General features: G+C 39.9%; 1 protein-coding gene across 15 annotated transcripts; it reads left to right on the top strand.

Annotated features, from left to right (window-relative positions):
- Nucleotides 1–1,558: 1,558 nt before the first annotated feature.
- Nucleotides 1,559–23,248, top strand: LOC143034582 (uncharacterized). 15 transcript variants are annotated; one of them, XM_076200855.1, is made up of 12 exons: nt 1,559–1,691; nt 4,125–4,177; nt 6,285–6,381; nt 7,269–7,353; nt 7,511–7,666; nt 8,032–8,169; nt 9,991–10,123; nt 10,519–10,641; nt 12,572–12,716; nt 17,151–17,267; nt 18,935–19,073; nt 22,438–23,248. In XM_076200855.1, exons 3-12 carry the CDS (start codon nt 6,294–6,296, stop codon nt 22,523–22,525), a joined length of 1,212 nt encoding a protein of 403 aa, XP_076056970.1. In that variant the 5' UTR covers nt 1,559–1,691; nt 4,125–4,177; nt 6,285–6,293; the 3' UTR covers nt 22,526–23,248. The 15 variants fall into 15 exon arrangements, with proteins under 15 accessions (XP_076056970.1, XP_076056963.1, XP_076056976.1 ...); XM_076200848.1 differs by having other exon boundaries at nt 7,266–7,353; XM_076200861.1 differs by lacking the exon at nt 4,125–4,177 and having other exon boundaries at nt 1,561–1,691.
- The last annotated feature ends 325 nt before the right edge of the window (nt 23,249–23,573 follow it).

Here is a 23,573-nt window from a genome sequence, read left to right as displayed (position 1 = left end):
TTAATAAATAAATGAAAAAGTAAATAAGTGATTAAATAGATAAATGAATAAATAGATAAATAGATGAATACATGAATAAATACACAAATAAATTAACAAACCAGTAAATAGATGAATAAATTTATAGATTAATAGACCAATAGATAAGGGAATTAGTCAATCAATAAAAGATAATCGAGGTAAATGTTACATAAGGATATTAGGCAAAGAAGAAACGGAATATTAATGACGGGATTCAATGTAAACAAAGTACAAAGGTCTTCTGTCGGTGCGAGACACGCGGATGTAAGTGTACTTGACTGGATCTGTCAGTACTGCGGGGTTGTTTTTCACCGCAGCATTTGTTGAAGATAAGATACTCCGTGACACGTGATATAGTTAGTATCACTGTCCCTATAGCGAGGTCGGGGTTTTAAATCGGGGTTAATGGACAATTACTACTAAAAACGAAAAAAATTACAAGCACACTTGACTTGCACACACGTACATGCGCTTTATCTTTCTCTATCTCTCACATACTCAAAGCTGCCATCATTGGAAAAAGGAAAGAAAAGAAATTAGTCGATAGTAGACTTCAAGGAAAACGAGTAAATAGTCGGCTGCATCGATGAAAAGAAAGGTGTCTTATTCCAGAAAATTAATATAAAACAACACGATTTTTTTTTTCAATAATACAAAACGTGCTAGGAAAGGTATCACATGGAGATGAACGAAGTTAGAAGATGAAGTTTTTCCAAAAGCAAAGTCCTTACTGCTACACTCTGATACTCTCGTTCACTTTGACGAAACCCTACCATTGTACTTATCCTGTAGTGCTTCCTCATATGGTATTGGTGCTGTTTTTCCCATGTTATTGGTGGTTATTACAGACCCATTGCTTTTGCATTCTGTACATTAACTGCTACTCAGAAAAATGATTCTCAGATAGCCTTGAGTATTGTATATGGTGTTGAGAGGTTCAGACAATTCCTCTATAGCCTCACCATTTAGAAATTTACTCTCATTACTGATAATCACCCTCTAGTATCTCTATTCAGTCCCGAGAAGACGGTTCCAATACAGGTATCTGCCAGGTTGTAAAGATGGGCTCTGTTGGTACCATTCAGCTATGAAATTGAATATAGAAACACTGCTGCTCACAGTGATGCAGATAGTATGTTTAGGCTTTCTTTGGGTAATACTGTTAATTGTGATACAGAACTTGTCGAGTGCTACTTCTTAGATATATTGACAACTGCAATACACCAACGAATTCAAAAGAAAACTGCTACTAACCATGTGCTAATCAAGGTTCTTCACTATACTATAAATGGATAGCCAAATGCTTCTGAGAATGACCAAGATTTAATACCATTTTCCTACGTAAAGATGAACTGAGTCTTGAACAAGGGTGTTTGGTGTGAGGAGTCCGTGTTGCCATCCTCACTGTTTTACAAGGAGATATACTTCGAGAACTACACGAAACCCACCTTGGCATGACAAAGATGAAAGCTTTATAAGGTCATATGTTTGGTGGCCTAGCGTGGACAAGCAGATTGAAGATGTTGTCTCTTCTTGTAAAGTATGCCAGTCACTCAGATCAAATCCTCTAGCTGCATCTGTACATCCTTGGATTTTCCCACATTGAGTAGAGATCTGGGTTACAGAAAGACTCCGTAAGTCTCCACCATCACGATGTCTGTGTTTACCAGGTAGGATTTTTTTTTTCGGGATGTCTGTTGTTATTTTTCACCGTTCTCATATAGTGTCTCACGTCGGTGAATATGGCGTGATTTGTTTCGAGTTAAGTTTCATTGCGATATTTAGCCATACTGACATGTTATCGAGCGAAATGAAGTGGGTCCTTACGAAATGACTGCCATGGCATTGTTGTGGGAAAAATTGGTGGTGTAGGCGAAGATCGACCGCCAACATGTGGGGGAACATCGATGCGTGGAATTTCGAATATTCTGAAATACTTGGAAAAACATCACAAAAAGGGACTGATTATGTATATTAGCATGAAAATAAATGGTGGTAGTGAACTAGTGCATTTAAATGAAGCAGAACAGTGATTTTTGTGTAAAGCGTCTCTCGAGCCAGGGGTAAGGGTGTCCTGGTAACCACCAAGGGTGTCACCAAGTGTACATCCCCTCTGATTGCCTTCAACATGCACTTCTGAGCCTGTAGTAGCCTACGGGCTTAGGTGATTTGATAAATCTATTACGCCTAATGGCGGCAAGCAATTTACAAACTGAAGTAGTTACAGAGAGATGAATGTCGCGCAGGACATTGTGGAATCTAAATAAATCAATAATCACCAAGATATGGAAATCTCATGAATGAATCCAAATTATTCTGTTAGAGATATTTGTAGATAAACATAGTACACATGTCATACATATATATGATGTACAGTATACATACACATACATAACACATATACAATACAATATATTATTTATATAATCCTTATGTAATTATGATAATACTTAATTACATAAATATACGCTGCACCACCAAGATACAATACTAGAATGATATATGCATTGGAAATTTGCATAGTTAGTAAAATACTACGCTCAGTGGCGGTAAACAAAATATAAACTTATGGAGTTACAGAAAGAAACGTGTTGCGCGGGACATAGTAGAATTAAAATTGATTAACAACCACCAAAATGTGGAAATCTCATCAGTAGTACATCTAAATTTTCATTCTGTAAGAGATATTTACAAACATAAATTAGATCTTGTCCTTGTGGTAGTAAGTCTTTCACTGTGGGACATGCGAGACAATAATGTTCGAGTGTGTTGGCGTTGGCGAGGTGACACAGCTTGCAGGTGGAGTAGTGAGGCACATCCTCAGTCTGGGAGACCTGCCACACTGGTCGGTAACCCAGCCGGAGTCTAGCACTCACTATATTGTGTCTACGGTCGGGCATAGGTATTTCTTTGTATATAGTTTTATGCCTTGAATTCCCTCTATTTGTATATTATTAGGCTGTAAGTTGCTCAAATATACTTTAAGGTGCCTTAACTTTCCTCTCTGGTTGAAATGGTTGTTAATAATTAATTCATAAAATTTATTTAGTTGAAAATGTTTACAGTAAGTTTATTTTGTCAAATAGATGTTAATTTTTCATGTGTTCATCTTTCATTTCATCACTTAATAATGATGGGGGTGGCTAGGATTATCATATATGTTGATTTCAGGCGAAAAAAAAAAAAAGTAATGGTTGATGTTTCCTCACTCCCCGGTCGGTGTTCTTCTACGGTGGGGGAACACCGACCGAGGTCCTAAAATATCTGAAGTGCAAAATATGACACTTATTTTCTGAACTGAGGATTTATGAGTATACCATAGGTGGGCCATGTTGTGTAGTTTGTTTTTGGTACAAAATGGAATATTTATGCAGGTTTTTCTACTAATAGGTCGGTGTTCCCCCACCTCACCCTACAGGCGGAATACTATATATATATATATATATATATATATATATATATATATATATATATATATATATATATATATATATATATATAAGTATACGTGATATTGCATTGCATCATATGGTACTGATGCATTTGTGTAAATGCGTGTTTGTTTTAGTGACGCACAAAAATGCGCAGGTACTAACTACGCACTTGAATTATATTACAATCACTACAGGATTTACGTTGGTGAACGGTTGTTAAGTTAACACTTTTTGTCACAAAACAAATACTCATGCGTTATCCACATTTTGTGAAGTAGTTTTATGTAAATGGTATGACTGAAGCAGCATGACATTGTATGATTGTAGTGTCTGTCACTCTTATATACCTTATGCTATTTTCAGCCATTAACATATATGTATTGAACGGTGTGTCTTGTGAGTCACGAACTATCTGTATATAGATCATTTCTCATGTATTAAGTCTGCCGCTCTTTGAAAAAAAAATCTTCTTAGACAACAAATGAAGAATGTGTTACCAATGAAATGTTTATTCATTTATTCATTCATTTATCTATTCTATATTTATCTATTGTATTTATTTGTATATCTATTCATTCATTTATTTTATTTGTTTATTTATTCATTTGTTTGTTCACTTATTTACTTATTTTTAATTTATTTTATTCTATTCATCTTTTATTTTTTAAGCGGTGGACTACCACGACTATGTGGAAGAACTAATGACTTCAACAAGTAAACAAGTAAGTAAGTAAGCAAACTAATTTGAAATGTATGAATTGTTATCCTTCAGAAAAAATTATAAACAGTGTTTGGCGCTAAAAGACGAAGATTTTCATTCGGGTGTTAAGCAGGAACTGGATATTTGAGGGTGGTACGAATTGTCGTGTTGATTAGACTGGCAAAAAAAAATACAAAGGCTCGTTACAGTATGTATTGAAATACATTACTTCAACTTTTGTGGTAAAAATCTTTGGTTATATGGTGGAACGAAATTATTTACTTCTTACCTAATAGGTTTAGAAGACGACAGACGTTAATGGGATTGCTAAACATGACATCAGTTTAAAATCGGTGCAATAAAAATAATAAATATGTGGCTGCCTGTACTGATTCATATAGTGCTTTCCTGTAAGCCAAATTAGTGGCCTTATGATAGGCTGAAAACAGTTTACTACATTGGCCAAAATTCCTTTTTTTTGTTTTGCAGATCCACCATTGACATTGTAACTGTTTAATTGTTGTATGTTTTCTTTCACATTAATATGTGGTCTCTATTAACAAATCTGAAATGATTCCCACATGTTAATGATGACGACAAATTGAGCATACTGACCAATTTCACTTTTCCAAATGTACACTCATTAATATGATACCACGGTCTACTATCAACATACTCACTGTACTTTGTACATCAAACTTGCCATCTTACATCTATCTGTCACGTTAGTTGTTAAGAAACAGAAGGTGGAAGAAACTATTAATTTATTCCTTTGAACACTGAAAATGTTAGCAAAAGGTGGTCAGTTTGAGTTTGATTTGAAGAAGTATGTGTAGCTGAACATGGTTACTACAAAATGACAGGGAATAATGGGGAAATGAAAAATTATTTAATACAAATATATACAGAGGTGCAAACCTTTAAAAGGAAGATGACACCTCTTACATTTGGAGGGTTTATTCAACTAATCTGGTCTCTCTTCCTGAAGACTCTGGGCCTCTTGGTGTTGGTGGCACAGCTTTGATAATTGCCGTCCGTCTTCTTAGGGACGTGTCATCCTCTCTTTGCCATCTTGACACATGGTGTAACTGCTTGCACACTGAACATTGCACTACTTGGAATGTTCAAATAACCAGTAGTTGTGTTATGAGTTAATGTAAATATAAAGGTGGGATGTAGTGAATTAATCTTTTTCCTATCTGTCTGTCTATCTACATACCAAGGGCTTTATCTCCCATATCAGGGAAGTAACCAAAGTCAAAAGGCATATACCCACTCCTACCCATTTCATCCTCATCCATTCCACTCCCATCCACCATCCTCTCCTCCCTCTCATCTTAGCTCCTCTTGGATGACGGGACATCCCTGTATCCCAACTATTGCCTTGGATCAGAAGCATTGCAGCAAGACACAGCAAAGCTGCTTCACCTAATCAGTGACCCCCCCCCCCCACACCCCGTCACCGTCTCCTCATGCAGAAAAACGGTAGATGGAGAGATCCCTTTGGGCTGTGTCAAAATATTCACACGTGACCAATCCCTAACCCCCCTCCCCATCCACCACCCACTCCCTTGCATCACAGTATCATTTATACACAACAATTCCCCATTCACCCCTTTCTCCTGCCTTCTCCCTTCCCTGGTCAACAGACATCCTCATGTTGCTCAATGCTCCATTCACCCCATCCATCCATCTCATCCTTGGTCACCCCCTCAACTTTACTCCACTCCATCTCTCTGGGAAGAAATATTGAACTACTGCAGGTGTTGCATTTACCTGAGCAAGTTTTTTTTTCAGGAATAAGGTTGAAGTCAAGTCAAGCATTTTCCTGGAAAAAAAAAATTGCTTAGGTAAATGCAATACAGGCAGTAGTTCATTATTTCTCAAAGACTCTTGGAAGGCCAGAGGGCTGTTGCTGGCTATTGTGGGGGCTGCAATTTGCAAGACAGAAACTGAAGGCAACAGTTGATTAGTTGAGAATTTTTCAAACTTCCTGTTTGTTCAACGTCTCTTAATGAGTTCAGCATCTATTACACTTTCCAGTAATTTTAGAAATAATGTGATATAACTTTACTGAATACTTTTCAACAGTAAGAAAAAAAATCTGTATAATATGTTTTGTTTTTCAGAAATAGAGGATGGCACAGCCAAACAATAAGAGTGGAGGAAGTTGCTGTTCTTCATTAAACACTGGTTCTGATGCGTCGTCCTCCACTCATGACTCAGGTGCTGTATTGACCAGATCTTATCTTGTTTCCTTCAGAGTTGTCAATGCCACATCCCATTTATAAGCATGAAATATGTAACATGATTATTGCAATATCTATGAAATCATGTAAAATCTTGATCATGGGATTAACCATATGAATATCAGTTAGCAAGAAGATGGGTTGGTTGGTGGTATCGCATCTAGATATCTTAACTTTATTGACACTGTATGGATCAGAAAGGAGAAATTTAAAAGTGTTGGAGGAGTATGGTTGGGGTTATAATGACAGGTAGAGTGAGAAATAAGGAGAGTGAGGAGGAAAGTGGAGTAAGAAAGGAAGTTGGCAGATAGGTTTCATGAAAGAATACTGGAAAAGTTTGGGTTCATGGAAAGAGTGAAGAAGACGAGTAAGAAGATTGTAGAAGGCGGAGGTAGATGGAGTGAACTTGAAGAAAGGCCAAGAATGAGGTGGATGGATGGGATACAGGGAGCCTTGAGCAGGGAAAGGAGAAAGCAAGAAATAGGTGCAAGTGGAGAACAGTTGTGAATGGGTAATCATTTGACATGTGGTAAAAGAATTTCTCCTCTTCTCTATTTATGCATGAGGGGATGAGGGAGGAGAGTTGTCACATATATAAAGCAGTAAGGATAAATCAGCTTGGTTGTAAAAGGCCCTGCTGTGGGTGTGCTGTGTCTTGCTGTATTACTTCTGACCTGGATAGTGGGCCGCTGGCAGGGATGACTTTCATCCACAAGGAGCTAAGATAAAAAGGAAAAAGGTGGGTGTGGGATGGGTGGAGGGTGGGTGCATGTCTTGGCTGAGTCCCATGTAAGGAAAAGAAGCCTTTTGGAATATATATAGACATCAAATGTTCATGAATAAGAAAATGCATTCTTACAGCAGCCAGTACAATTGAAAATTTGAGTAAGTCTAAGAATGGAAGCTCAGCAAGTTTGAAAGGGAAGACAGGGAAGACCCCTGTGAAAGGGTAAGTAGTTTCTAATTGTGATAGTATTTTACCTTGTAGGTTTGCTCAACATGTTAGACACTGTGATATAAAATATCTTAACTAATTTAGATAAAGTTTGTCAGTTTCATTTACTTTCATGATTTTCTGTCTCTGCATTTATGTATTTTTGGAATAGAAAGAATGTCAAAGTCGTGGGATCTCGCTATCTTCAAGCAGCCCTGAAGAAAGATGAGAAAAGCAATAATAGTAGTTCTGGAAAGAGCTCTCTGAATAGTTCTTTTGGAAAAGTCCCCACTAGGGCTACAAGGATAAGTTCTGCAAGATCAATTAGGTGAGTTTTGCTTTTCTTCATTTTCATTTTAATTGAATGATCATGGGACTAATGACAGGTACCTGCATATGATGGTCTGCAAAACAGACAGCAAAACCATTTTCAAGACCTGCAAACACCCCAAGCCCTGAGGGGGGCTGATACCAAAAAATGCAAAGTACTGTAAATGGGGAATTGCTGCAAAATGCCATCCTTGCTGCCTGTCCAGATTTTCTTGAGTCATTAGTTATTCAATCAATCAGTTGCCCCTAAACTCTCTTACAGAAGACCATTAGTCTTATTTTGTTCTGGTTTCAGTCTGTGATATAATTTTCTTTCATTATTTAAATACTTCATGGAAAAATAAATGTTAATTTTCTTTGAAGTGATATTCAGATGAAGAAAATTCGTTCACGTGCCCCAACAAATGTGAAAGGACCTGGGGCCAAGCTTCACTCCACAGCTCTCAATGCTACGACACTTCTCTCGTCACCCGTGAAGAAAACCAGAAATGATACCTTCAGGTAATTATGTATAAACCAGCACCAGTAGCATTTTAGTGAACTGGAAACTTGTTTATGTAATCAACATAGAATTGGACCAGTTTTAGGTACCTGTTTATGGTAGTTCAGGGAGTTTTATGTGAAATATAATGGTTTCTTCATCACTTGTCTTTAGAGTACATCTTCATCATCACCAACAACTAGATGTATAGTCCTGAGGGATTGGTTCTTGGTCTCTGGACTGGAACCAAGATTTTGATCAACTTCAACTACTTTTCCTTTAGTTTTTCACCTATGGAAGACTGAAAACAAGCAACTGCCTACTTTTACTCATAAGCCAGTGACAGAAACTGATCCACACTAATGTGTCAGAGGCAACAGGTCACTGTTTCTTCCCAGAGTGATCTATGGAAGGAGGCAGGATCTGCTGATAACTACTGTGGGTGTGTGGATTTCCAATAAGAGAAATTTGGGACACCAATTATTGCAGTTAATACTGGGATTTTGTCCCCTTTTTTGAATGGCCCCTTTGGGGCTACAGAGTAAGATGCCTAGTCCTATCCCTGTCCCATTTTTAGATAGATAGAGATAGATAGATAGACTTTATTTGGCAATGAATCAATGTACATGAAGTGCAAATAATGACAAGAACACATAGTTCGAAATCATAAATGCAAATTGCCGAGGATAACACAAAAAGCATGTACGCTTATTTCTATTGTGGTCCTCATCTTTTACAACTCAAGTGGGAACATAAGAATGAAGGAGACTGCAAGAGACCATAAGGCCTACACTAGGCAGTTCCATGTCCATTACCACCTATCATCCCCATCCATAATGTGGTCTAATCATTTCTTAAAACAATTGATGGTTTCAGCATTCACTACATGGTTACTAACTCAGCCAGACTAGGCAAGGCTGGTTTAAGCTTAAATGATTACCTGTGGATGGGTCCTTATATAACATCTGATTTATTGAAAGTACTGTTGCGATTCAACGGTACTTTCAATGAATCCGATTAAGAGGATGCTCGCTGGCTGTCGTTACTTGCGGCGAAGGTTGAGGGGATGGCGGCTCGAATCCTGCCACTGGTGAAATTGAACCAAGGGCATGGTTCATTAAATTCCACTAGCAGGTGCCCATCATTGGTCCCATCCGTACTAATACAGCCCAGACAACTGTCAGAGCTTCTTCCCAAAAAGATTAATGGGAAGGTATGAGGATTGTTGCTAGTTATTGTAGGGCTGCAGGTTTCCAGTCAATTAAACTCAGGCAGAAATGTTTTTTTTATTTATTCTTTTCCAGATACTTAAGGCATGCAAGCTCAAGAATTTTGAATTACAGTATTACCTCACATGAACAGGCTAAAAGGGGGGTAATGGTGTCCGTTGATGTGAATAATCCTTTGATTTGGAGTGGTTTTTGGGTGGCATAGTGATTGCACGCACTAAACAACAGCACCAAAAACACAGCGAAAACACCGCAAACACAGCTAATTAACGTCCGTTAATGAGAGGTAGTACTGTACATCAGTAATGTTGTATACTATGGATGTTATGTTGACAAATAACAAATTTGATCAGGTGAGGACAGACACCTCCCCCCCCCATCTAAATTATTTTAGTTTATTTCAGGTCTTGTTATTTTCGTTGTTTGACCTCCATGTGAAATAAATCATTGAGCATGTGTCACAACAAGAATTATGTAATACACCATAGTACTGGGTTTTTCTGTGTATTATATTTATTTTAACTTAGTTTTAGTAGCTGATTAACTAGTATTATGATGGTTTTTGTTATTTAATGTACTTTTTTACTGATAACATTATTCATACTTCCTTAGCACAACGATAGTTGACAATATAAAACATAACAACACGATAGCTGAACTACTCATTTCGGACATCTCGGCCATTAAGCCTGAAGGCTCAAGTGGAAACATGACAGTAGCGTCCAATTTTGAAGAGTCGGTACAGGTAGTTATATTAATCTAGTACATTCTGTCTTAGGGAAAGAAATTTCTAGTTCCTTCTTGTATTCTTAAATTTTCTTAGACTGGAAAAAAAAAAAAAAAAAAAAAAAAAAAAAATATATATATATATATATATATATATATATATTATATATATATATATATATATATATATATATATATATATTTATATATTTATAAACAGTCAGCACCAAAGTTACCTTTTTCTCCTGCTACACTAAAAAAAAAGTAATTAACAAAAATATTTGGGGGTACTTACCAGCTTCTAATATTTTGTGGCAAGTCCTCTTCTTAGATTTTAGAGTCCTTGAATCTTGAGATTAAATGTTGGTTGATTTCCCTGTCTAAAAGTTGTGTGATATTTAATTTATCTTTCAGAACAATTATGTTGCTGAAAATGAAGATTTTAATGTTAAACTGGAGTATCTGCAGTACTTGAATAGTGCAATACTTGATGTAAAGAGTGAAGCGGTGTATCTCAAGGAAATTCAGCAGTGTCAGGTATGGCACTTGTTTCGGAGTAGCATTGTTTTAGATTTATTCTGGCTGTTGCTATGTGATTATTAGTTAGGCAAAGAAAATCTCCCCTCTCCATCCCCTCATGCAGAAAAAGAGCAGACAGGGACAAATACCTTCAGGCTGCATCAAAACATCATTCACATATACTCCCTCATCCCTCCTCCCCCCACTACCTTCCATGCATCACAGCATCATCTATACACAACCATTCTTCACTCAGCCCTATCTTCTGTCTTCTCCCTTCCTTCCTCAACAGACCTTCCCCTCTTTCCCAAAGCCCCATTTACCCCATCCATCCATCTCATCCTAGGTCACCCCCTAATGTTCACTCCTTCCACCTTTGCCTTCCACACTTCTTTTACTAATCTTTCTTCACTTGTTCTTTTCATGTGTCCAAACCATCCCAATTCTCTTTCATCAACCCCATCTCCCAGCTCCCTTTCCACACTCACTCTCCTCCTCACCTGCTTATTTTTCATGTTATCCAGCTGAGTAACTCCTGCCATACTTCTCAGGCTCCTCATCTCAAACACATTCAAACTCCTCCTCTCTTCCTCTCTTATATTCCATGTTTCTGCCCCATCCAGTGCTGTCGGCACAATCACTATACAGTCTCCTCTTAGCATCTATTCCCAAATGTCTCTTTCACATTACACTTTTGAATCCCCCAAGGCATTTACTTGCTTCTCTCATTCTACATTTTACCTCCACCTCCGCTCCCTTTCCCACCACATTCGCACCCAAGTATCCAGTCTCTCTTCCTTAATACTCACTTCCAGTCAGCAGCAACTTTCTCTCCATGTACATCTCATCACCATACTTTTACCCACATTTATCTTCAACTTCTTTCTTTTGCACACCTTCCCAAACTCTGCCACTAACTTCCTCAATCCCTCCTCTGATCCTGCCACAAGTGCAATGTTGTCAGCAAACAACAGCTGGCTTATCTCCCACTTTTCTCCATTTCATTTAACCATCTCTAATCCCTGACCCACTACCCTTGCATTCACCTCTCGCACCACCCCATCCATGTATAAATTGAACAGCCAAGGTGACATAACACATCCCTGGGGAAGTCCCACCTTTACCTCAAACCACTCACTCTCTCTATTTCCGATTCTAACACAGGCTCTACTACATACATACATACACCAAGGCTTTTTCCCCCTTACAAGGGGGGTAGCCAAAAAGAAAAAGGCATAAAATCATTCCCACCCATTCCATCCCTGAATACACTCCACACCCCTCCACCCTCCCTCTTATCTTAGCACCTCCTGAATGACGGGTCATCCCTGCACCTTGTCCACTGCCCTGGGTCAGAGGCAGTGACGCAAGACACAGCACATCCACAGCAAGGCCGCTTCATTAAATCGGCGACCCCTCCCCCCCTCTCTGTCCCCCCATTGCATAAAATGAGAGGATGGGGAGAAATCCCTTCGGGCTGCGTCAAATTTTGCTCACACATACTACCTCACCCCCCATCCACCTGCCCATTCCACCTCATGCTCTACTACTTACCTCACCTCAGGCTCTACTACTCTCGTGAAAAATCTTGATTGTTTTTAATATCTTTTTTCCTATCCCATGTATCTGCAATACCTCCCACACCTTCCTGTGTACATTGTCATAAGCATTTTCCAAACCATGAAAACCCAAAAAACATCCTTTCCTTTTCCTAAAGCTTTCTCATATATCTGTCTTACCTCAGAAATCTGATCCATACAACCCCTACTTGTCCTAAACCCACATTGTTCCTCACCAATTACTCCCTCTGTTCCTCTCCTAATCCTCACAGTCAAAACCCTTCCATGACCATCACTTCTGGGTGTTAATTGGCTATGGTGGCAGATGATTCTTTCCACTATCTCCTGGATCACCACACGTTTGCTAAATTTTCAATTTTTAATTTCAGAATCAGATTGCTTTCTTAAAAGAGTTAGAATCCAAAGCCCTGGAGGAGGTACATGAATTGCATACCCGATTGGAGTTGGCCAAGATAAAGGACATGGTGGAATGTTCCTTTCAGTCTCAAATGGAAAAATTGGGTGATGTTGTAGGTATGTCTATTAAAATTTCCATGAAAGATTTTGAAGACATGAAATTAACATTAGATTTAAATCCACATAACAGTTAATTGGTGTGGAGGGTGACAGTGATGACCTTTCATCCATGAGGTACTGATATGAGAGAGGGCAAAGGTGACAGTTTCAGCTGCAACTATGCACGTCTGTCTTAAAGCAGTTCACAAGAACCAACCTTGACCATGCCTCTACAGCATGGTTCACAACAATCAGCAAGAAAAACGTAATATTGCATGTTAGGAAAAAGGATTGTGGTACTCCCCAAGGTAGGCGTAGCTCCTCTTGGGGATCGGTGCCACCTGCGTAGAGCCGGTGGCCAGGGGTGGTTGCTGCTGTTTGGCTCCCAACTCTTGGTGTTGGGGGGTGGTCCCACGACGTAGACACAGATACCCTTCATAGACAGTCAGACAAAACTCATAATACATAGTCTCAAGCACTCATCTGCCTGTGGCCCTGATAACATAAGCAACATCCACCTAAAACACATTGGACCACAAGGTATACACGCACTCACAAACATTGCAAACTACAGCTATTCACACAACACTATACCCGACATCTGGAAGCATGGTAAAATAATCACCATTCCAAAACCGAACAAAGACCCAACAATCCCAACATCGCACCGCCCAATCACACTTCTCTGCACCCCCTCTAAAGTCATTGAACGCCTAATACTTAAACTTGTCACACCACATATTCCCCTTGCTGACTCACAACACGGTTTTAGGCCACTACACTCCACAAACACTCTTCTGACAAACCTCACACAAAGAATTTTAGATGGCATCAATTCAGATAGGCCCCACCAAAGAACACTTCTTATAACATTGAGACATTAGTAAAGCTTTTGATGCTATCCCCCGCCACAACCTAACAAATAAAATATATAATACAGACATGCACAATAACACCAAAAGATTGCTGGCCAATTATCTGACAGGCAGGAATGCTTATGTGTCATATAATGGCCGATCATCGCACACCGGAAACATTAAGAATGGAGTACCACATGGCTCAGTCCTATCCCCCACACTTTTTAATCTATACATGCATGACTTACCCACGCCAGACACCTCAGAAATACAAATCTTATCCTACGCAGACTACATAACAATCTCATGCACACATCGTAACACAGACAAAGCTGCAGAAATAATCCAGCCATACCTTGACACACTCAACACATGGTTCATCACAAACAGACTCAAAATAGCTCCAACCAAATCTACAGCAACACTTCTCACAAACTGGACAAAAGAACACAAATACATACCTCATCTCTACATCAACAACACTCTAATACCACACACAAACACACCGAAAATTCTTGGTGTAACATACGATACATCCATGTCTTTCAAACAACACATCACAAACATAAAAAATAAATGCACACCCAGACTTAATGCACTTAAGTCAATCACTGGACCAACATTTGGACAAAACAAAGAAACTAATATAACAATATACAAACAATGCATACGCTCAGTGTTGAATTATGTGAGCCCCACATGGGCCCTTAATCTCATTATGACACACCACAACACCCTACAGACCATACAAAACAAAACCCCAAAGACAATTACAGGCTGCACAAACCAAACACAATACCTACAGACCATTTATACCATGAAGCAAAAGTCCTCAAAATCTAGGATCACCTTGACACAAAAGGCACATAAACATTTGCCGCAGCCTCCACAAACACAGCACATCCACTACACAGCAGAACACCCACACATGCCAAGCAACATCAAAACAACACCCAAACGCCTTTATCACCCACAGATACTCGCTTCTCTTCCTCCACAACCACCAAATACCAGCCTCCGGAAACATATTCATAATCATATCACTCACCGCTCCATTAACACACTGAAAGACAACACACTGCTGCATGCCAGACCCCCTGATATCCACCCTTCTGAATCCTCTCTCCCACGAAAGGACAGAGTCCACTTGGCCAGACTGCGGTGCGGTCACCACCCAGCACTTCTAAGCTACCAGAAGAGGCTGGATGACCGCATTGTGAACAGCTGCCCAGGATGTAACACTTCACCCCATACCATACAACACATAATGGAAGACTGCATTATACACAATCATGCACGCAAACAACACAACATACGCTCTATAAAGGATTTGTGGGAAAACCCAGTTTCGGCTATGGCATTCCTTGGGGAGACGGGACTGCTCGGACAGACAGTCTAGGGAACGACAACAACAACAACAATCAGCAAGATGGAGATAAGCAATTTACAAACTTTAAAGAATTGAGCACTGAGAACAGTAACAGGATGAATCAAAACCACCACAGTTGGACACCTGCATACAGAAATAAAAAATCCTCCCCATAGAAGACCACATGAAAATGACAGGAGTACAATGCTGTGCCAGAATCTTTAACCCCTTCAATACGGGCCAAAATCTCGTGGGCAGCATTAGCTGCCAGACGTACAATATTGCGTCATAATACTCGCATTATAAAAAATAAAGTTACCGCTGTATTGCTCGTCCTATTTCACCCGTGAATTTTAATAACCATAGAAAATATGATGAAGCCAGTTTACAGAGTATGGGGGTCACGCAGGTACAACTACAATATATATAATCAAGACGCCGACATCGGCATCCTCGCGTACCCACTTGCTCCTCATGACGCCTACGTAGGTGTCATCGTATCGAAGGGGTTAATGCCACACATCCATCACAAACCCGAAGAAACCCTGGTCTATCCAAGACTGAACTGTGCATCAATGGTATGGTCCCCACACAGAGTGAAGGATATAAACAAGATCAAGAGGATATAAAGGACAGAAACCAAACTGGTCCCCAACCTGGCAGATAAACCATATGAGGAGAGACCAAAAGCACTGGGTTTGCCAACTTTGAAAGAATGAAGAGAAAGAGGTGATATGGTTACAGTATTGAGGTCATTAAGAGGATAGATTGCATTGACAGAAGAGATCTCCTGATTAAAGATGGAGAGGCTTTAACCACTTCAGTACGGGACTTAAATCTCGCGGGCAGCAGCCAATGCCAGCCGTATGACGTAACGTGGCGACTACAATAAATATAATCGACGCCGATATGGCAGCGTCGCGAATCCACTTGCTCCTCATGACGCCTACGTGTGCGGCACCGTATGGAAGGGGTTAAGAGGTCATGGGAAAAGATTAAGAAAGACCACATGTCAAAAGGATGTGAAGAAGTAAATATATGACGAGTTAAACACCATATGAGGACAGAGCCTTTATTTGTACGACGTTTCGCTTATTACAGCTTTTTCAAGTACGCCGACAAGACTGATGAGTTAAACACCATATGAGGACGGAGCTTTTATTTGTACGATGTTTCGCTTATTACAGCTTTTTCAAGTAATAAGCGAAACGTCATACAAATAAAGGCTCTGTCCTTATATGGTGTTTAACTTGTCAGTCATGTCAGCAACTGCTACTTTCATGAAAAAAGTAAATATATAGATGCGTAATCACCCTGTGGATGAAGAGACATCCTTGTTCCCCATCCACTGCCAAAGACACACACCACCACTACAGCAAGGGGCAACAGCTGAACCTGGTTTACCCCCACTGCTTCAGCATATTGCAACCATCCCCCATCATCCATACATACATATACCAAAGGCTTTTTCCCCCTACACAGGGGGGTAGCCAAAAAGAAAAAGGCATAGAAACCACTCCCACCCATTCCATTCCCTATATATTCCACTCCCCTCCACCCTCCTCCCTCCCTCTTACCTTGGCACCTCCTGGATGACAGGTCATCCCTGCATCCTGTCCACTGCCCTGGCTCAGAAGCAGTGTCGCAAGACACAGCACATCCACAGCAAGACCGCTTCATAAATTCGGCGACCCCCCCTCTCTGTCCCTCCATGCAGAAAAGGAGAAGATGGGGAGAAATCCCTTCGGCCATCATCCACCTTAGAAAAAGGGTATTGATAGGTTTTGAAAGTGGGCAGTAGACAGATGATTTCTCTCTCCCATTCAACTTGCTGGATCACCACTAGCAGGCAGTAATTGTTGGTCTCCTTAGCACATTCCTTCCTTCTACACTCAATTTGGTACAGTACTTAATCCCTCAGATATCATATTTTCTCTGATTAATGATTACAGTTCTGATGACATGAGTGTACTGTATATCAATTGCTTTCATTATGCATTAGTCATTGTTAACGTCAGTATATATGCACATCGGCTAACAAGAGGACTTCATTGGATAATTATGGTAGGTTTGTGTCTTATAGGAGCATTATGGGAGGTTTTAGACCCATATGTGCTTATACTTTAACTCGCTCTGCTTGCTAAGATATTACTAATTCAATAGATATCAAATCTAGTATATCTTCACAATCTACTTAACAGGTGATACATGTGGTATGATTTGCAGATTGTCTACCAAAAGCTGAGAAAGCAATGGATGCTTTAGGAAAAAACCTAGAGAAGATGCAGTACCAAACCAGAATTGAAGGCTTCAATGAACCTGAAGACAAGAAAAAATACTGGGGTATGGCATGTTGATATTTTCTAAAAATTTAAAGTGATATAGATCTACTACTCATTTTTGGGGGGGAGGTTCTAGTTCTGATAGTATTTTTATGGTATTAAGAGTGAATATACGACTATGATTACAGATGATGCTAATGATACAGATCTACTACTCTGTTTTTTTCGACAGGTTCTAGTTCTGATAGTATTATTATGGTAGAGTGAATATATAACTATGATTACAGATGATGCTAATGAAACTTGTGAAGCAAATAAATGTTGGAGGGATGAAGGGTGGGTGCCTGCCTAGGGTAGACCACTCCTTTAGAAGAGGGAAAAGACCTTTTGGTATATGTATGTGCTGTATATATATTTTTTCAAATTTACTTAGCTGAGCGGGTTAGGTCGTCATTACTTGAGGCGAAGATCGAGGGGATGGCGGTTCGAATCCTGCCACCGGCGAAGTTAAACCAAGGGCATGGTTTATTAAATTCCACGCTACAAAGTCCTCTGTAAGGGGCATCGTCCTAGCCTTCCGATGGTAGGAGTTTGTGACATTAAACCATATCATCATCATCACTTAATTCTTAATTGATAATGATAGGACTAGGTATCCTACATACATATACCAAGGCTTTTTCCCCCTTACAAGGGAGGTAGCCAAAAAGGAAAAGGCATAAAATCATTCCCACCCAGGTATCCTGCTCTCTGTAACCCTATTCCTACAAGAAGTCAAGGCATAAGAGGGTCTGGGAGTTTTCCATCCAGAACCCTAAAGCTTGGGTCTCTTAATGTGCACAGGTGTGGTACAGGGGAGAGTAAAAGGGAAGCGATAGTCTGTGAAATGGAAGATGGATGTGTTGGCATTAATTGAAAGTAAGTTGAAAGAGAGGGGTGATTTTGAGTTTAGGAGTGTAGTGGAGGGGGTTTGAGGAGTGAGGAGAGGATGAGGGAGGGAGAGAGGAGGTGGCTACTTTTGAGGAGATGGGAAAACATGTGGTGGAGTGAGAGGAAATTTCTTCAAAATTAATGTGGATGAAGGTAAAACTGGGAAGTGCATCTGGCCCTGGTTGCGAGAAGAGTATAGAGGAGTGGGAGGCTGTTTGGATACATTTTAGTGAGTGCTTTGAATTTTGGGAGGAATGCCAATGTAGTGGATTTGGAAGATCTCAATGCCAAATGAGGAGATAAACCAGTAGATGGAGTGGTTGGGAAATTTGGATTTCCAAGTAAAAATGCTAGTGGAGAGATGATAGTGATGTTTTTAGAGGTGACTTGATGCAGGTCTTTAAGATTCTAAAGTGAATTGACATCAAAAGTGACAAAATTTCCACACTGAATGAGAATCCAACAAGAAACAATGGTCTCAAACTGTCAGGAAATATATTTAATTTGAAAGTGGGTAGAAACGACTTCGCTGACCATGTAGTTAACTTCCTGCAGAGGCAGTGCAATGTAGTTCAGTTCGAAGTTTTAAGATTCATTCAGATAAACACCTAAGCAAGATGCTGTAATGCCTGCTCAGAACACCACCCAGATTAAAACTATACCAACAAAGAATAGCCCTAGCCACAGAGTCAAACTGGCCCAGTTACACAGAGGACACAGCACCTCATACCACCGTACAATTTATCTTCTAAAAGAGAGACCAGGGACATCAAATTGATTGATTGATTGGTTTTTCAGATGAATTTGATCAAAGCATAGAAGAAATTAATGGAATGCTCGGCAAGATAACTTTGTGTAAGTCTCCAATGAGTGGACAGCTGCACCAGGCAAGGGATGTTATGGAAGAGGTTGAATGCGAGGTTGAACACATGAACAAGTAAGTGATCTGTCATTGTTGTGCATGTTCATGTATGTAGAAAACTGTTATGCCTTTGAGCTAGAGTTGAATATAAGAAAGGAAACTTAGAAAAAAATATTGACTAGTTTGAAAAGAAAAAAACATAATGTTATTGGAGAAAATTTTAGAGTAAATAAGATAAAGCTGTGATAGAATTGCATGAGAAGTCTAGGAAAATACCATGTGAGGACAAAATCTTTGAAGGTACATACATATACCAAAGGCTTCAATCCCCCTTACATGGAAGGTAGCCAAAAAGCAAAGGCATAAAAAACCACTCCCACCGATTCCATCTCCATATTCCACTCCCATCCATCCCTCTTATCTTTGCTCCTCCTGGATGATGGGTTATCCCTGCATCTTGCCCACTGCCTTTGAAGGTACATACATACATATACCAAAGGCTTTTCTCCCCTTACATGGGGGGTAGCCAAAAAGAAAAAGCATAAAACCATTCCCACCCATTCCATCCCTAGATACACTCCACTTCCCTCCACCCTCCCTCTTATCTTAGCACCTCGTGGATGATGGGTCATCCATGCATCCTGTCCACTGCCCTGGGTCAGAAGCAGTGTCACAAGCCACAGCACATCCACAGCAAGGCCGCTTCATTAAATTGGCGACCCCCCCCTCTCCATCCCTTTATGCAGAAAAGGAGAAGATGGGGAGAAATTCCTTCAGGCTGCGTCAAATTCCTTTTCACACACACTTTGAAGGTACTTGATGAAAATCAAACAAGAATTAGTCAAGTAGAGGAGTGACAGGAGGATGGGAACAATGAATTGTTGATTGGAATTTCACTGACTAATCCATAACCCTACAGCAGTTGGCATTGGTCTTTAGGTCCTCTCAGGTCTCTCTGGGAAGAAACCTTGGACTGATGTGTGCAGTGTATCAGGTGGGAGGGTTTTATGTCACTGGCTGAAAGTAGTAGAAGGGGAACAGTTGCTGGTTGTCTGCTCTCCTTGTGTTTAAAGGTGGAAGAAATACAAAATTGATGAAGGGAGATCGTGGGCTCAGTCTGAAGACCAGGTGTCACTGTCTCAGGAACCTCCGAATGGAAGTGAGAAAGCTGATAGGGTTTGATGGTGGCGACAGGGAGATGATTCTGATAAATTTTTTGCAACACTGCTTCTGACCCTTATGCCTTTTCCTTTTTGGCTACCTCCCTTGTAAGGGGGAAAAAGCCTTGGTATATGTATGTATGTATGCTTCTGACCCAGGGCAGTGGACAAGATGCAGGGATGACCCGTCGTCCAGAAGTTGCCAAGATAAGAGGGAGGGAAGAGGGTGGAGGGGAGTGGAGTATGTAAGGGGTGGAATGGGTGGGAGTGGTTTCTATGCCTTTGTTTTTTGGCTACCTCCCGTGTAAGGGGGAAAAAACCTTTGGTATATGTATCTTATGCAAGTGATTATGGGGCAGAGACTTGGAATATAAGAGAGGCTGATAGGAAAAGTTTAAATGTATTTGATATGAAATGCATGAGAAGTATGGTAGGGGTTACTAGGTTGGATAGAGTGAGAAATGAGGAGGCGAGGAGGAGAGCAGGGGTGGAATAGGAGATGGCAAATGGGCTGATGAAAGAGTATTGGGATGCTCTGAACACATGGAAAGAAAGAGTGATGAAAGATTTGTAAAAGAAGTGTGGAAGGTAGAGAGAGAGAATTTGAGGGGACGACTGAGGATGAGATGGATGGATGGGGGCGTTGAACAAGAGGGGAATGTCTGTTGAGCAAGGAAGAGAGATGGCAGGAGATAAGTATGAGTGGAAAGTGACTATATATAGATGATAGTGTAAGGAAGCAAGGAGCTGAGGATTGGTGGGTATGGGGTGGTTATATGTGAATGATTTGACACACACCAAAGGGATTTCTCCCTGTCTTCTCTTCTTCTGCATGAAGGTATGGAGAGGGGAGGGTTGCTGATGAAGTAAAGTGGCCTTGCTTTGGATGTGCTGTGTCATGCTACATTGCTTCAGACCCAGGGCAGTGGGTGGAATACAGGGATGACCCATCATCAATCAGGAGCTAAGATGAGAGGGGAGGAAAGGGAGGAGGATGGGAGTGGAATGGACAGGAGTAGATACATGCATTTGACTTGGCTACCTCCATTATAAAGGGGGGGAAAAAGCTCTTGGTGTATACATTTATATGTATATATATGTATATATATATATATATGTATATGTATATATATATATGTATATATATGTGTATATATATATGTATATATATGTATATACATACATACATATACCAAGGCTTTTTCCCCCTTACAAGGGAGGTAGCCAAAAAGGAAAAGGCATAAAATCATTCCCACCCATTCCATCCCTGAATACACTCCACACCCCTCCACCCTCCCTCTCATCTTAGCACCTCCTGGATGATGGGTCATCCCTGCACCTTGTCCACTGCCCTGGGTCAGAAGCAGTGTCGCAAGACACAGCACATCCACAGCAAGGCCGCTTCATTAAATTGGCGACCCCCCCTCTCTGTCCCCCCATGCATAAAAGGAGATGGGGAGAAATCCCTTCGGGCTGTGTCAAATTTTGCTCACACATACTACCTCACCCCCCATCCCCCATATATATATATATTTATATATATATATTTATTTATATTTACACACACACACACACACACACACACACACACACACACTCGGTGGCATAGTTGGTAAAGCACTGAACTGGGAAGCAGAAGTGCTCCCGGCACCCAGTTCGAATCCTGCCCAGGGCCGAAATTATTTCGGTATCGCTGTGCCTCGGGTCGTTACCCTGACTCTCGTGAGTTGGGGGTGCAAGGTCATAGCATTACCCGTAGATCGGACCTACGAGCTCTGAGCTCTCTTCCAGGAGGGAAATAGCTGTCGATCACGAGTCCAACACGTGATCCAAAGACCAAGTGAATACACACACACACACACGAGAAAGTAGTGTGTGCAAAAACAATATATGAATTTAAAAATAGTTTAGATAAAATGAGATATGAAGACAGGACACCAAGAGCATAGCTCCCCTTCCCGTAAAATACAACTAGGTAAATACAACTAGGTAACTACACACATGAGAAGAAACTTAAGAAGGACAGTTACAGAAGAGATCTGATAAAAAATAGCTTCCCACACAGTGATAGATATCTGGAACAAACTGAATGAGGAAAAAGTAAGTGCTAAAACTATACAAGATTTTAAGAACTAACTGGATGCAGAAAGATACAAAAGCGAGTCACTACGAGCATAGCTCTTTTCCCATAAAATACAACTAGGTAAATACACACACACACACATGCACACATCTTGATTTTAATATTTTTCCATCTTTATTTCTTTTCTTTTTACTAGGTTGGAGACGCAAATCCAGAAGGCAGCCATTCTTGCAATACAAGATGCTTCTTTTAAAATTGGAACTCATCAGACAGGGGGACTCTAAGTACAGATGACTTTATTTCAATAATTGCTTGATTCTTGTCTTGTGAAAGGTGGATCTACTTTAACGAAAGGTGATCAAAAGTATCACATTCCATTAATTCTCTTTTACAATTATTGTTTCTTTTCTGACTTGTTAGAAATATTGTAGTAGTGCTTCATGTTTTTTTACATATTCTTTCACCCTGCATGTGGTATTAACTGCATAAGTTTTATGCCATCAGTACTTTAGGAACTTCGGTGACACCTCTATGGGCTAAAGTCATACAGCATTTTATGTGATTAGAGACTAATTTCCACTAAAAAAAAATGCTGATAAAAGTTCATTTTTACTAACCTCCCTTTCTGTTACACTCAAATCTTTTCTGTACCACTGTAGTGTCTTTGAGAATAAAAGTGCTAATTATCAGCAACAAAATACTGTACATTTTCTTGAAGTGCATGGATGCTCAGAAAATATTAAATTGAAGAATCATTAATCCCTTTGTGTACGGTTGCTATGATTTTCCCTATTCCTTTTTGTTGGTATATTTGAATTTTGAGTTATTTAGACATAATATTTGTAGATTGCAGAAACCATTTTTCTTTAATTCTTTCCCCTGCAAAAATAATGTAATAAGGATCTCTACCTTAATTGATTAGTGATATATGGAATTGATATAAAAGGAGTATTGTGGTATGCAGTTAAATTTTTTTATATTTTCTTAAATAAATCTGGCTCAATCCATTATGTTTAATTAGTATCATCCAGTATCCAGACTTGGTTCAGTACTTCCCATCATAGCCAATAGAATTGTTCTGGAAATAATTAAAACTACCTCTGTCCTCCCCAAGTCATCATGGATTCAGAAAATACTCAAAGTGCATAACTTACATACCTTGCAAAACACATATTAAATGGTTAAAAAGGTATCACTAGACAGAACAGTAATGATAGCCTTATATGTAAACAAGGCCTTCAGCATAGTCCCTTGATACTTGCTATCAAGAAAGGCCTCAGAATGAGACAAACAGCAGTGACAAGAAGTGGTTATGCAGAACAACCAAAACTG

This window comes from Oratosquilla oratoria, chromosome 17, assembly GCF_046742065.1.
Source record: "Oratosquilla oratoria isolate Oo_2021 chromosome 17, ASM4674206v1, whole genome shotgun sequence".
NCBI classification, from domain to species: domain Eukaryota; kingdom Metazoa; phylum Arthropoda; class Malacostraca; order Stomatopoda; family Squillidae; genus Oratosquilla; species Oratosquilla oratoria.
This window is presented reverse-complemented; position numbering and strand designations above follow the sequence as displayed.